The following is a 16,140-nucleotide window of genomic DNA, read 5'->3' on the forward strand; positions in this document are numbered from 1 at the left end:
CCTTTTGCTGTAAATCGGTTATTTTACAGTGAAAGTGGCAAAATGCAACAACAATAATCATAAATTTTTTGTTTGACTTTATGTATTTACATATTAACATTTTACCTTATTGGTATTAAGTGTATGTTAGTATTTCTCTATTCTTAACCAAAGTTATTCAGAAAATCTGAAAGTCTAATTTGATGAGGTCTTTCTTTCTTTGCCATAAGGACATATGACATAGAATGAAGAAAGCTGCCCAGTTTAAGTGTTACTTTCACATACTCTTTCTCCAGATTGCTATATGAAGCTGTACATAATATAAACACATATTCTTGTCTCTAGTTAGTCACATTATAGTTAATGACCATATGGTCATTATGGTATAAGATCTACTGTCTGTTGTATTTATATTCCTCAAGCATATTGTTCCTTCAACTTCACAGTGTGTTAAACTATTTCAAAGGGAAAAAAATCCTTTCCCTCTTGTTTCTGGTTGTCCTATCAAGTGTAACCTTGGACCCTTATAGAGCAATTAGACCAGCCTCTATCCCCTCCTTTGTAATGAGGTTTCTTGCATTTCTGAGTCTATAACCCTTTAGTCTTCCCTAATGGGACATCATTATTCTGAAAGAAACAATGTAAATGTAAATGAATATTCTCATTAACGAGTCACAGAGAAACCTTTAGTGGTAGCGCTGTGGTAATTCTGCTTGTTATTTCTCTGGTATTCCATGCAGATTTTTTTTTTAAAATTCATTATTAGTATTCAAAATTACTTCTTCTTTAATTCTGCACGTCTTTCATAATCCGGTGTTCCAACTAGTTCAACCATGTCCTTGTTTTATTCTCCAGGAACCACCTGTGAAACGTTCAAGGTCTCTGTCCCCAAAGAGCCCTTTTAGAGAGTCAGAGGAGCTAAGGAAGCTTAAAATAGCTGAAAGGAAGATTGAAAACTTAGAGAAGACACTACAGCTAAAGGTGAATGTTAAAAAAATCCAAACCAAAGCCTGCTTGCTATAAGGTTGCATAGTAAGATACTCCAAAATAAACAGGCATTTTAAAAATTAAAAATACACATATTGTTATGGACTCTGTATTAGCGTAAGGGAGCACTCTCCATTAGTTTACCTTTTTGTTTTATTGTGTGAGTAATCCTGCAGTCCTATAGAAGTTTAATTGAGCTGTCATCAATAACACATACTTGTTAAATACATTTTCAAAGTTTGTGTCTGAGAATATATATTCTGAGAAATTCTTGTACTCATATAGAAGTAAAGTAAATCAGAAAGTACTTTTTTTTTTTCTTTATAGTGAAGCCAGTATTTTAAAATGTTGAAGTCAATTACTTGAAACAGATTTACCCCTGGAAATATTAGATGTTGTGGCTCAGAAGTTGCTGTTCTAACAAATGCTGTTAAAAAACCCCAATAAACAATCCTCCTTCCTCCACCCCCTGGTAGAATATCTTAATTGAGCATGTATTACAATTTCTCCCTGTTTCATAGATTTTTGTAGGAGTTTTTTTGTTGGTTTGTTTTTTTTGCTTCAGAAATACAGTACCTTTTGTACAAACTATTGGGTTCAAATTGCGCCTCACAACACAAAACTCAAACCCTAAGTCATATTTTCTTAAACATTTAAAATTCATCCTCTCCTCCCTCCCCTCCTTCTCCTCCCTTCCTTTTTTTGTTGTTTATGTTTGTTCAGAGTTACAGAATTTGAAAGGTGTTTTCAGTATCCTAAAGCAGAACTGTTTATATTGAACATGCTGTGATAAATGTCAGGTAAGTGAAAAAATTTGATAGCTCTACCAACCATAGTCCTTAAGCTCCTGCCTCGTGCAAAAAGACACCAATGTGATAAGTCAGTTTTAGAAAAACTGTAAGTGGGAATTATATTTTAGCACAAATGCCACAGTTCCTCACCCCGTATACTTGAGAGAATTCAGTGCAGTGTCCTAACACATGTAGAGTATATGAAAGATTATTATAATAATACAGGAAAGATTATTTAGACTACAGATTCAGTCTTACAGGTCATCTTGTTTCTGGGAGTCAGAAAATTAATTTTGTTTCATTTTTCCTCTCTGTTAAGAAATCTAAGGCATGTCCCACCAGCTAAATCTGAGGCTGAGAACTGGCCTTTGGGAGGCTTTCTTTTTGTTACTCTTACTTGGCCTGCCAGACGCTGATGCTACAGATTATTCTGACATGTGGACTACAGCTGTTCATCCTTAGAAGCAAAGCTCACACAGCACTGTGTATGGTTGTTGCCTTAAATGATAGAGAGCTCCACTCTCTGTGTTTTCTTCTGGAAAGAAGAGTGAAGGGAAACACTGATTTTCTCAGTAGATACAGAAGAGAAAGAACTCTCTCTGCATAACCTCATATCATAATTTGTACCATTCACCATCCTGCCTTGTCTTCTATTTCATCTTAAAATATAATTTAGGAATCTGTGCAGGTTTAATATGTTGCAAGTGTGGGATCTCTATCACAGCTTTTAAACCATGATGTCATGAAGGGCTGAGTCTTATATCTCCCCTTGAAACTGAACACATGAACTCTTCGCATTTTCTCTTGAAAATCTTCTTGTCTTCTTTTGCAGAATGCTTTAATTGTTTGAAAAGAAACTGTAGAGGCTCAGGTCAGCATACTAAAATGTTATGGCACTACATTCAGAATTCAGTGAGGCTACTGCCAGCATGGCAGTGAACTAAGCTGTCATAACATTAATGTCAGAATATTTCTATTGGTGTTTTGTGATTTCTTGATATTAGCCTTCTCTTAGGCATTTTTTCCAGCTAAGAATAATGCATATGAGCAACATTTTCAAGGCTGGCACTTGCATTATTGCCTCCTCAGACAGGGTGTTGACTATATGATTACTTGGAATATTCTTGTTCAGAAAAATCCTTGCTCTATTGATAAACACACTGATGATGCATATCTGGAAGATGAAATTGTGACCTTATCCATTAGTCTTTCTGAAAAACTGGTAACAATTAAAAAAAAAAAAAAAGAGAGAGCGCTCTATTTATGGGGTTTTCAGGAACAGGAATGCCTCAGTCAGTATTGCAAAGGAGCAGAAAAGGACAAGATCCTATTCACAGGATTTTCCAGTTCTCCTCAGCTGACTCATTTCTGACCAAGAAAAGTTAGCTATTACTATCTTTGTTGCTTTTATAAGCGGGATGATCATGTAAATTCAGAGTGTCCACAGTTTTTATACAGAATTGCCTTTGTGTCTGGACATACTAAAAAGTAACAGAGCATGCCTGATTGTGCAGTTGTTTACAGAAGAGAATGTCAAAATAAATAAGAGTACTTACTGGGTTTTAAATAACGAATTATCAAGCTGCTACTTAGAATGATCCAAACCATAACTACATCAATCTACTTTTAGTCTTTCAGAAGTAGGTAAGAGTTTTGTTGTCAAGAGTAGGTATTTGATATGAGCTAAGAATATGTTATCTTCTCCCGTATTATGTTTTTAGAACTGTGAGCGCTGGCGTAGCCCAGAGTAGATAATCCTGGCTGTACCGGAAAGCTCTCAAAAGCAAGCAGAGCTCTTCCCTTTGAGTTTTCTCATCCTATTTAAGTTCTAAAATTTTTGGAGATAATTAAAACTAGGATATGTAGATCTCTCTTTAGGCCCACCTTAATATTTGTTTATGTGAGCAAGACCACACTCATGTTTAGCTCAGATTTCCCGTGTAGTCCTATTTCTTGTATGGTGCTCAGATGCTGAAAATAGATTGCTATTAGTATTGTGGCTTGTTCACATAACTGTTTGTGGAATAAACTATTTTTGTAATGATTGGGTATGTCACTTCTTGTAAGCCTAAGAATAGTAGTCTAATAACTGAATCAGCATAATTTTTTAAATTTCCTTTCTACTATAACAGAAGTTGTTACAGGTCAATTTCAACAAAATTTTGAATTAACTGCTAATCTTTTGGCTTGTCTGAGCTGCCTGCCAGGAAAGAATGGCTTTTTTTTCACAGTTGGATTTTTCCTCTTGCAGATTGGACTTTCTCTTATTGTCTTTCATTATTGCTTAGGAAGTACTATAGAATGACAGTGAAGAGCTGGAGAATAATCTGGAGGTCCAGCACTGATAGAAATGGTTGTTCTGTCCATTTCTCTAAATATATAGAAAACTGTGTATAAGACAGTTTATTTAATAAATATAGCATAATTCAATCAGAGAGAGACATATCTAACAAATTGTGGAAATTTCAGTGTATATTTAAAATCCTGAAGTGCTTAATTCAATAAAGACAGTAATTAAAGCAGTTAATTGTCTAGTTTCTATTTCTGCAAGAGCAGAGCAAGTGATAAAGGAAGGGAATAATTGTAACAAAATGGATAATAGAACAGGTAAGCAATAATGAAAAATGTAGATTCATAAATACGAAAGGCCAAATTCTACAGTTGGTTGCACCTCTGAAAGGGCATTGACACTAATAAGCTTCTTAGAATTTATTCTGGACATTATTTTTCAGTACCTTGCCAGACTTGATCAGTTTTTACTACCAATATCAAACAATGTTGGAACAATTGTTTCATGAACTTCTCTTGAAAACACATCTGTAATTGGATTCTTATGAAAATTTCCTGTTACAATGTGAAACACAGCATGGTAGTAGTCTTTGTGTCCTTAGTCTGAGTTATATCTTGCTATTTGTGTGATTGGTTTTAATATCATGGTAGTATTTACATGAGCCACTTAAAAAAAGTCAAAAGTACTTTTTAAGCAATTCTAAATTTATAAATGTGTCTGGTTTACAGGTTGTTTCAGGAAAAAAGCCTACCACCACCACTTTGAGAAAGTGTTTAATGGTCATGTCACTTTGGACATGCTTCTGTTCCTAAATCTCTTTGTGTTGCCTGAGTCACTTCCAAAAAACTTCTGGAATTTTGTATGTAGTAACATTTGAAATTCTAGCTGGTAACTTTCAAGTTTGTGCATTGTGAAAGCAGAGCTACATTTTAGAAGCCAAGCTTAGTCTAGCTACTTTGTAGTTAGCAGTACTCTAGAAACCCTTGCCATTTTTTGTAGTGGGATTTTATTGCTTGAGACTCTGGCTATTGGTGTATCTTATTTATTGGCTAGTGCTGAAAAGCCCTCCTTGCATGTAAGCAGTAAATACCTGCAGATAAAGTATTGTGATTTACTTAGTTATGTAGTTGCTCTACAAGCAGAGCTCCTATTGAAGTGGAAATGAAGCTCTGAGTGCAAATTTTGCTACAGGATAATGTCTGGTGAATTCTTTATTGCTATATGCCAGAGTTTGACTTGCTTGGTACTGTGAAATACTTCTTCTTGGTATTCTTTTTATTTTTTTTTCACAGCACTGTACTGTCATTTGGGAAAATCTTTTAAACTTAGATGATGTTATCCTGTAATATAAATTGAGGTGTATTGTTCTGTACATTTTTGGTATAGTTTTGATTATACAAAAGCTATTGTAAAAATTGGTTTTATTTCTTGTTTGCTGGCAGGCTTATATATATATATAAACAATATATGAAAAAATACTGAAACCTTTAAATATAGGGGTTCCAGTATTTTCCTTGAAAATACAAAAGTCAGTTTTCCATTGGGGAAAAAAAAATGTAGTTTGAAAAAAAGATGGTGCCAGCAATCCTTTTTCAGTCTAAATATTTTCAGATGTATTAGGCCAATGTATTCACAAGGTGAAAGCTGACATTTTGGTAGTAAATTTTTTAATTTTCTCAGAAGAATGAAAAAAATATTTAATTTTGCCAAATTAGCAAAATTTTCCAAAGTAGTAATAAGAAAATTTTGATCTCAAAGACTGTAATTCCTGATCATTCTATTTAGATTTCTGATTTGCTTAATAGTTGCTAAAAGAGAACTTCTGTTTCATGTGGTCTGTATGACAGTCTCTTACATTTTGACTAATTCAATTTTTCTGGTTTCATACAGACTCGAGAAACTGATGAGCTAAGAGCAGCCTATGAAAAACACAAAGAAAGGCTGCAGATGTTACAGACCAACTACAGAGCACTAAAAGAACAATTAAAGCAGTGGGAAGAGGGTGATACCAGGTAAGTTACATAGCTCATTAAAAACATTTCTCTTACACAAGAAATCTGAACAGAAGTATTATATAAGTATTGAAAAGAGAATTTGATTTGAAGGATGACTATGATCAAGAGTTTATCCCTTGTTAAAGCAGAATATATGGCTTATCCCTGTATGAGAAGAATTGCAGTTGAAACCAAGAGGAAATGTATCGAGCTGACACCTTGACTTATTTTATTTAGGATCTCATGGTGAGCCTGAGTACTGGACAAAGGTCTGCTAGGATTGCTTCCTTATGTTTATGTAATTCCCCAGTCCATTATTTTGTTGACTGTGTCTGTTTTTAGTTTTCTTTAATACAACAATTGCTGATTATGTTTCAAATGGTTTTAAAATATAGTTTTATTCATTAAAAATATAGAAATAACAGCCTCTCTAACATTTAGTGATTCAAATATTAACTGAATCCAATCCTGAAATCTCCTTCCTAATAGGGAAAAAAATAATATGTGAATGAAAACAGGCTGTTTTTATATGTTAAATTATTTAAAAATCAATTATTCCTGATAATTTTACCCAAAAATTGCAGTAAAGATCTTTATTAATGGAAAGAGTAACAACTGTACTACATAAAAATTTATATGATGAACATTCTACATATAATTCTCCCTTAAATTCTATACAGAACAGTGAAAATTTTATGCAGAACTTCTTTTTTTTTATTATTATTTTTTTAAAGTCCTTAGCAGACAGTTAGAATTTTTGGTAAAAAAATGCATTTGGAGTTATGAAAACATTTCACTTCAGTTATCAGACACTCCTGTCTTTTGGGACGTGGTTCAAGGAAGTAATTTCCTTGTAGCTTTAGCAGGACTTCAGCATGCACCTACAGCTCACCAAACGCATATGCGTTTTACTTAAAAATAATTCTTTTTGCAATTAGAACAATACTGACTAATCTCGACACAAACTTTGTAATGCTCTCTGAACAAAAAGAGAGTCACAGAAAATGCTGCAAAACTGGTAGCTGGTCAGAGTCCTAGTGATAAACTGTCCCTCATATATAAGTAATGCTCTGGCCTATATGAGTAGATTTGCATTGCTTTGAAATACTGTGGCATTTACTTAAGAACAGTTTGTCTTTTAAAAAGACAAAAAAGTGTGGATGAAAATAATGGTAAAGTACAAAACCGCTACACCATTCGTGATAGCACAGAAAGATTTTTTTGAAAAATCCAAGCATAATTACAAATAAATTTGTTTAAATTATAATGAAAAGGTGCTTCTTATTTAGGAAAAACATGGATGATTTTTTTCCTCTAGCTCATTGTTTTTAATTCAGTGCAATATGGAAGTGACTACACATGATAGTTACTATATTCAATGAAATTATTTAATTCTGTGTCTATAGCTTAATAGGCATTCATTGTCCACTGAGAGGCCAAGACTGAAAAGATAAAAAAATTCAACCTAGTAAAATCAGACTTGATATACAGTGAAGCACTGAGTGTTCTGGTTCTGATAGTTTTTTAAAACATAAATAAAAAAGAAAGAATAGGAAAGAGGAACAAAAGTGGCTTCTGTTTCTGTTTAAAATAAATAAAACCAGCTTGTGATATGACAGGAATGTATTTGGGAAAAGTAGGTATTGGGTAAAATGTAATGTTAAATCTTCATTCATCTGATTCTTCATATATATTTAAGATAAGCGGAAAATAGCAGGGTTTTTTAATTGTTGTCATCATAGTAGAATTATATGAAGCCACACTAGAAGAGGTTTGGTTTTCCTTTTTAGTACGCTTAAACAAAGGAAAGTAGCTGAGGCACAAATAAAAACAGTCTGTAGCAATAAGACTGTTATATAGTGCTGCTGTAATGTAAATTGTGCATTAAGAACTCAGTATCAGGTCCTTATGTGGCACTTCTGATCCTTTATAAGTGATGGAGGACCCTATTCTCCTTATTTGTCATAGATTAGTGTCTGTTATCAAGATGACAGCTGATGGGACCTAATCCACCTGTCAGTGTACATACAACTTGCAGTGATGTACATGACTGCAAAGATGATGGGGTCCTTAGGAGGTTATCACATTCTCTAAGACTTTATTCTATGCCCAGTATGAATTCAGATTGCAGAGAGTTTCAAATTGATTTCACAAAGAATTTTTAATACAATTTTTAGCTTTTGCATTATTAAAATACATAAAAATATTTTAATGACAGAAAAACTGTTAAATATTTTAAATTTATTTTTCTGTTCTTTTAAATTCAATATGCTTTTTCCTTATACGTCATCTTGTCCGTAGACAGTTTATTCTTCCATTGATCTGTAGGACAATACTTTGATTTAGAGTAGGCATTAGTGCAACTTCCAGATTGGTTTCCCAGGGCATTAGGGGAGCTGGTGGCTCTCAATTTTTTTTTCAAGAGATTATGTGATGGTTTCAACTTCTGCTTTCTCATACTATTGTTTTAAGTAATGTTGATAGAATGTTCTGCCACGTGTAGGTTGAGACGCATGGTGTCATACTAGCACAACATCTGTCTGAAACTATGCTATTGGACTCCTCTGTATTACCACAGTTAAGGTTTTGTGCCTCATAAAACGTATACTTCATGCAAAATGTATATTCAGTAGATGATGTAATTGAAAATTTGTATTTTCGGAAAGCAAAACATGTAGGTATTTGAAAAGAAACAAGCTGTTTTTTTCATAAACAGGCTTGAAAATAGTAAAAGCGGATACCAGCATGCAGACTCCTGTCAGCTTTGTCAAGAGGATCCTGACATGGTGTGGAATGAACTGGCTTTTTTCAAAAGGGAACACAAAAAGCTGTTGACTGAAAAGTGAGTTTGCTTCTTAAAAGGTGTTTAAGTTAAGGAAAATACTGGGTTTTTTTCTGAAGATAGTACTTTACAGACCATATAGGAGGAATTCCTTGCAAAATTGCAAGAAAAAAGTCTTCTACCGAAAGCAGAAAAGGAAAACATCAGCTCTTTTTTTTTTTTCTTCTCCCCCACTCCCTCCCCCTACCCCTTAAATCAGTGACAAGTTACAAGTTTGCTAGCACTAACAGAAACTGTATTCCATGATCTAGGGATTGTGTTAATTAATGTGGCTCTCATCTGTTGGAGGTGTCGCTCTTCATTAGCCTGTATTTTCCACACTGCCGTGCTTCATTTTTGGAATGAGGTGGTGAGGGGATAACCTAGCCAGCCATCCTTGTTTGATCTCTGTGATACATACGCAATGCAGAATGCCTCAGCTCTCTTGGTTCCCTGCCCTGTCCTGCTAATCCCAGCTGAGCTCATTATGGTGTAGCCTTGCTGCTACTCCTGGAGCCAGAGCTGTCCAAGCTAATTACTGGTAGCAGCAGAGCTGCCTGTTAAGGGTCTGGTGTGGATCTGCTAACATGGTCCTTGGTAGTGACCTGCAAAAAGCACGAGGGAGTTGCTCTCTTTCTTGCTGTGCACAGCCTGTCCTTTGGGTTTAGTGCTGATCCCTTCACACAGCTCTTTCAGCTGTAGTTAAGTGTAAAACTTGGTGAAGGAAACTCTTACTTTAGAAAACATACAGTTTGCTGCTTTGATCTCATAATTCATAGGCTATTATACTCAGCCAGGCAAAGTAAAAAAATGTCCTTTTATACTAGACAAAAGGAAGTTAGTATGGTATAATTAGCCCTTTGCTACTATTTAACACTTTCTTTAAGTCAAGTTGATTTTTTTGTTTTAATTTAAGAATCAAGACATCATAGAAAGTTTTATTCAGACTTTGGTTTTCTCTGCATTAAAGAAAATGTATTTTCCCAATGGGTCACAATGCAAACCAATTTTGTGCCAATGCCATGAAGGCTGTTATCACAGAATTTCAACAGCAGCAAATTGTTTTGTACTAAGTCCTTGTGTTGCCCATAAGTTGCCTTCATGTATTACAGACAATATTGCCAGTAGCTGTGTTACATGGGATATTCTTATATCTGTCAGTTACAGTTGTCTGCCTGTTCTTGTTGCTTCATTGTTGTCTTTGTTTGCTGTTTTGAAACTATAGCAACAAATTATCACATGTAATTATTTTGTGGGTTTTCTTTTTGTATTTTATATAGGAAATGGCATACATGCTATATGCCATATATATGGTATATATGCTATATAGCATATATGCTATATGCCATATATATGGTATATATGCTATACCATATAAAGGTATGGCACTTTCTTGCCATACACGTAATTGCAGTTGTAATTCTCCTTCCATCACTAAAGAATGTGAGCACTACAGGCAATAGTGACTCAGGAGCAATAACATAAGCCTTCTTTTTCACGCAAAGCCATGCAAGAGAGATTGCTTATGTATTGTACACACCCCGAAGGTTGATACACTTAGACTGGTTTTTTAGAGCTCCTGTGCACTCACACTTATGGGGAACACCCTTATGTCTTGTACATTGCAGATTAGTGGCTTTGACTAGATTGTGGTGAGGTGGCATGAGCAAACAGAATACAGAATTTATAAGACAAAATAGGTTCGTAAAATACTGTGCAGTACTTAGTAATAAGCCAGTATGGCATTGTGTTCATTAAGGTGAACTTCTTGTGTGGGTTTAGGTGCTTTTTATTCCTTATGGGCAATGTCACTTATTGTTGGTTGAAGTAAGGAAGAAATGAATACATAACTGCTGTGGGGTTTGTATCTGTCTTTCTGTAATAATGACTGTCTTTAATTTGTTGAAGCCAGTTGTCGTTTCAAGATCTGAGTTCATTTGCTTAAGAAAGTCAATACTAAATTTAGTGTACTTTTGAGATCTGTAGATAGGGCTTCTTTATGTTGCATGCATTCTTTTTTGAGCTGTGTGGATAAAGGGTATGATTACTGAGTTGTACCAATTACTTATATGTATAATTTTATCAGCAGTGTAAGTAAATCATGTTAACCCACAGCTTTTGTGGATGCACTTCATTTGATAGACCCTACTGCTTGTTAGCTTGAGTTGGTGTAGAACACTTATATGCCAAAACCAATGCAGCATTGCTTAAAAAAGGGTGTCTGTGTAGGGATTTAATTTTGGTTTAAGTAGTTTTAACTTTCAATGTGTAATTTTCAAAGAGTAAATGTTAGGAAAACAGAATTATTTATTGTTGTTCGTTTATGTGTTTAACCTGTAAGAAAGATTTTCTCTCCCACCCTCTGAGGGGTAGAGCGATGATGTAAAATGTCTTTAATCTGCACATAGATGGATCTGACAATTGATGGATAGTAAATACGTTATAGGGTAAAGCCAGGGAAAGCTGACTTTTTTTGCTGCTCCCAGGCTCCAAAGTGATCATTACCAATATTAGCACACTGTAAAGAGTCAGTTTGTAAGGTATGAAATCTGTTTTTAAGTCAGGAAAAACTGAAGTTACTTGGGAAATAACATGTTTCAAATCCTATTGAAATTGGTGGAAAGACTTTGTGTCAGCCACTGCTTTCTGTCAGGTCCTTTCTTTTATAAAGTCTTCTTCTCATCATAGGCAAGGATTGCTATGACTTTCCTGTAAGCTATTAAACACTATCCATCTTTCAAAATCTATACTAACACACAAGAAAATACAGGCTTTGGGATTTAAGTTTAAGCACCTGTTTTTATAAAAATGTGAAGTTTTCTATTTTTGTGACGTTCAGAATGCCTAATATCAGAGTTAATTTTCGGAGATTTGTGGCATTGTTACTACTTCTTTTTTTAGCATTTTGATTAGTAATGAATAGTATGTACATGTTGTATTGCTTTGCAGTTAATACTGAAATATGATTCAGAGTCATGGGCTGCATACTTTCCATGAATTATGTATAAATTTAAGCCATTTTTTTTATTTTGAAAAAAGTATTTCTATATTGTTACAATCCCATACTAGATTAGTAAAATATAATAATCATTAAACTGAAGTTATTCAGTGTTTGCTTGATGTTTTATGCTTATATTTTTTCTTGAATTTCTCAGTATTCCGCCTGAAATCAATGAATCACAGAATGGGTAAGGTTGGAAGGGACCACAGTGGGTCATCTGGCCCAACCTGCATGCTCAAGCAGGGTCATCCTAGAGCACAGGGCACAGGATTGCATCCAGACTTGGATATACTCAGTGAGGGAGACTCCACAATTTCTCTGGGCAACCTGTTCCAGTGCACCCACACAGTGACGAAGTTCTTCCTCATATTCAGGTGGAACTTCCTGTACATCGGTTTCTCCCCACTGCCTCTTCTCTTATTGCTCGATACCACTGAGAAGAGCCTGGCTCCACCCTTCTGACCTACCCTCTCTTCAGACATTTGTACACATTGATGAGGTCCTCTCTCAGTTCTCTCTTCTCAAGGCTGAATAACTCTCTCAGCCTTTCCTCATAAGAGAGATGCTCCAGTTCCCTAATCATCTCTGTGGTCCTTTGCTATATCTGCTCCAGGAGCTCCGTGTCTCTTGTATTGAGGAGCCCAGAAGTGGACACAGCACTAGAGATGTGGCCTCACTAGGGCTGAGTAGAGGGGGAGGATCATTCATCTTGGCCTGCTGGCAGTGCTTTTCCTAATGCACCCCAGGATACCACTGGCCTTCATGGCCACAAAGGCTGGCTCATGGAGAGCTTGTTGTCCACCAGGACCCAGAGGTCCTTCTCAGCAGAGCTGCTTCCCAGTGGGTCAACACTTTGCCTGTAGTGGTGCCTGGGGTTATTCTATCCCAGGTGTGTCTGCCTTTGTAGAATTCAGACAGTCTGCCCATCTGTCCAACCTGTCGAGGTCCTTCTGAAGGGCAGCACAGCACTCTGGGGTATTGGCCACTCTTCCCAGCTTTGTGTTATCAGTGAACTTGCTGAGGAGGCATCTGCCCCTTCATCCAAGTCACTGATGGAGAATTTAAACAATACTGGGTCCAGTAGGAGGACATCACTAGTGACAAGTCTCCAACTGGACCCTGTGCCACTGATTATGACCCTCTGGGATCTGCTTCTCAGTCAGTTCTCAATCGACCTCACTGTCCACTCATCCAGGCCACACTTCCTGAGTTTGCCTATGAGAATGTTGTGAGAGAGAGTGTCAAAGGCCTTGCTGAAGTTGAGGTAGACAACATCTCCTGCTCTCCCCTCATCCGTCCAGGTAGTTGTTTTGTTGTTGAAGGCGATCAGGTTGGTCAAGCATCATTTCGCTTAGGTGAATCCATGCTGGCTACTCCTGATTGCCTTCTCATCTTGAACACTGGTGTGACGTTTGCTGTCTTCCAGTCCTCAAGTACCTCTTCTGATTGCTACAACCTTTCAAAGATGTCCATGAGTGGCTCATCTGTGGTCTCTGCTAACTCCTTCAGCACTCATGGATGCATCCCACCAGGGCCCATGGACATGTTTGCCTAGGTGTTCTATAAGCCAATTATCCTTGACCAAGGAAAGGAAGAGGATTTTTTTTTTTTTTGGCTATTGATTTGATTTACTGTGGTACTAAGTGCATTACAGAATAGTTATTTTCTGGCTTTATAGAAATTAGTTTTACCTTGCATCTTTATTAAGCACTACTCTCCCACTATTTACTCTTTCACAAAAAATATCAAATTATATTCCACCATTTATCATACAGATTGAAGGCTTCATTTTTAATTTTACAAGTTACAAAATCTCATTTTTAAAATTCTCTATTAATAAACAAAACAAAACAAAAATAAAAAGGTCCAGAATTTTGGTTCACTTTGAGACCTAATCTGGTAGTTAAGAAAATAGTCTAAGTTTTAAGAGCCAGCAATTCATTATCTTTAGAAATCCTGTAGCAACTATCAACTAAATTCATGCCCAAACTGAAGAGTTGTAAACAGAACAAAAAAGAAGTAAGTGAAAAAAAAATTCCTAAGTATTCTTTGAAGTGTAAGTATTCTTCAAAGTGCTTATTAATCATAGATTATTCTGAGTTGGAAGGTATACACAGGAATCATTGAATCCAACCCTTAGCCTTGCACAGGACCATCCACAAGAGGCACACCGTGTGCCTGAGAGCATTGTTCAAATGCTTCTTGAACTCTGTCAGGCTTGGTGCTGTGACCACTTCCCTGGGGAGTCAGTTCCAGCACCCTCTGGGTAAGGAACCTTTTTCAAATATCTCACCTAAACCTCCCCTGGCACAACCTCAGGCCATTTCCTTGGGTCCTGTCACTGGTCACCACAGAGATCAGTGCCTTCCCCTTCTCTTCCCCTCATGAGGAAGTGGTAAACTGCAATGAGGTCTCCCCTCAGCCTCCTCTTCTCCAGGCTGAACAGACCAAGTGGCCTCAGCCACTCCTCATACGGCTTTATTTCAAGGCCCTTCATCATCTTTGTTGCCCTCCTTTGGATGCTCTCAAACAGCTTTAATATCTTTCCTGTATTGTGCCACCCAAAACTCCACACAATATTCAAGGTGAGGCCACTCCAGTGCAGAGCAGAGTGGGACAATCCCCTCCCTCGACCGGCTGGTGATGCTGTGCCTGATGCCCCCCAGGACACGGTTGGCCCTCCTGGCTGCCAGGGCACTGCTGACTCATATTCAACTTGCCATCGACCAGGATCCCCAGGTCCCTTTCCATGGCACTGCTTTCCAGCATCTCATTCCCCAGTCTGTACAAACATCCTGGGTTGCTTGGCCATTAATGCTAGTTGACCAAGCAAAAACAATTCCACAGCTTTGCATGGATGTCCCATTTTGGTCTTTTCATGAGTCATTTTCCCAATGGAGTATGCAATACTTGTGTTATGCCGCAGTCATTTTTTGTTAGTACCGTGTTGTTGAAGGCTACAAAAGCAGGTATTGTAGCCTTTGATATAGTCATAGTCATATATAGTCACATGAAAATAGGCATATAATTTTACAGATAGAAAGATACATTATTATAGATATATATGCAGCATAGACATATATGTCTATATCTCTAGTATGTTTCTTGAGTTTTTAGATAGATTAATTAAACTTTGTCTATGAAGTGCTAAGGGTTGCCTTACTTTCTATAGAGTTGTCTTGACATATATATGTCCGTAGATATTTTTTTTCCGCTTTAGATAGAATCATTTTTGTACCTATATTACTTTCATTTTGCTGGAATTCATGGTAAATTAGTATGTAGCTTGTCCAATTGAATGGCTACTTGATTGCAAACTGGCTCATTTAAACTGGCATTTCCATGTTAAAATTTAGTTTGCTGGGGTATAGGGATACCCTGTCCCTTTGGCCTTTATGTACAGACTTCAGCAAGGTATAGATAACTATGTAAACTATTGTGTAAGCTTTACAATTTTACGTCTTTCATTCTGTAATTATTTGTAGGATGTCTTTTAATAGATACCAACAGCACTGAATTATTTGACATAATACATTTTTCGACATTAGGCATTATGATGTAAGTCATCATTTTCACGGCTGACTGGAAATTTGTCCATATGATATGGTCATATGCAGCTAGAGGTAAGGAGGAAATGTTTATGAAGTGAAAGAGATAGCCACATCATTCAAAGAACCTTTGGTAGTCATTCTTTCCTCTGAGTGCCTGCGTATCTGTGCCTGGTAGCCATGTAGGAATGTGCTCTGGATCTTTAAAGCATGTGGAGTCACTGCTCAATAGCATCCTTGCTCTACTATAGCAGGTATTTAATAAAAGTTTCCTATTAGTTTTGCTTTTTCAGGAAAACAAGACCTCATGATTTGTGATTTCCTCATTCCTGTAGAGTCAAAGCAACTGTTACATACCATGTGTTGATATGTCACAAACTAGTTGACAAGAGCCTAACTTGGGGCCAGCAACAGCATGCAATGCCTCTTGCCTTTTCTAGATATCAGAATGGGTATGGTGGAGGAAAGCTAAATTAACTGTTCTGGAATGGTGGCAGTAAAGAAACATAAACCTAGACTTTATTGATTCATCTACTTCTTGAATGTGTCTTTCCTTCTCACCCCCTTTTTTTCTAGAGAACCTGCTGAAATAATGCAGTTTCCACAACCTTAACTGTCTCTGACAATAGGAAATACATGGTCATCAGAGACTTTTATTATTTAAACCTCCACTGTTGTGTGCAACATCTGAATACTGCAGTATTTTTTCTTTGTTCCCCTGACTGGCTA

The 16,140-nt window shown here is 36.5% G+C and overlaps 1 protein-coding gene across 13 annotated transcripts in view; it reads left to right on the plus strand.

Moving 5' to 3' along the window:
• The window catches only part of CNTLN (centlein), a 197,996-nt gene that overhangs the window by 91,463 nt on the left and 90,393 nt on the right, over positions 1 to 16,140 (plus strand). For 12 of the 13 annotated variants that reach the window (XR_010426643.1, XM_064641688.1, XM_064641692.1 and 9 more), the window contains 3 exons: positions 835 to 960; positions 5,938 to 6,059; positions 8,758 to 8,883. Coding sequence is in view for 12 of the 13 variants with exons in the window: in XM_064641688.1 (XP_064497758.1) it covers positions 835 to 960; positions 5,938 to 6,059; positions 8,758 to 8,883 (374 nt within the window). In the remaining variant the exon portion in view is untranslated. The remainder of the gene's footprint in view (positions 1 to 834; positions 961 to 5,937; positions 6,060 to 8,757; positions 8,884 to 16,140) is intronic. The other variant, XM_064641691.1, reaches the window with a different exon arrangement.

This window comes from Pseudopipra pipra, chromosome Z, assembly GCF_036250125.1.
Source record: "Pseudopipra pipra isolate bDixPip1 chromosome Z, bDixPip1.hap1, whole genome shotgun sequence".
NCBI lineage: Eukaryota > Metazoa > Chordata > Aves > Passeriformes > Pipridae > Pseudopipra > Pseudopipra pipra.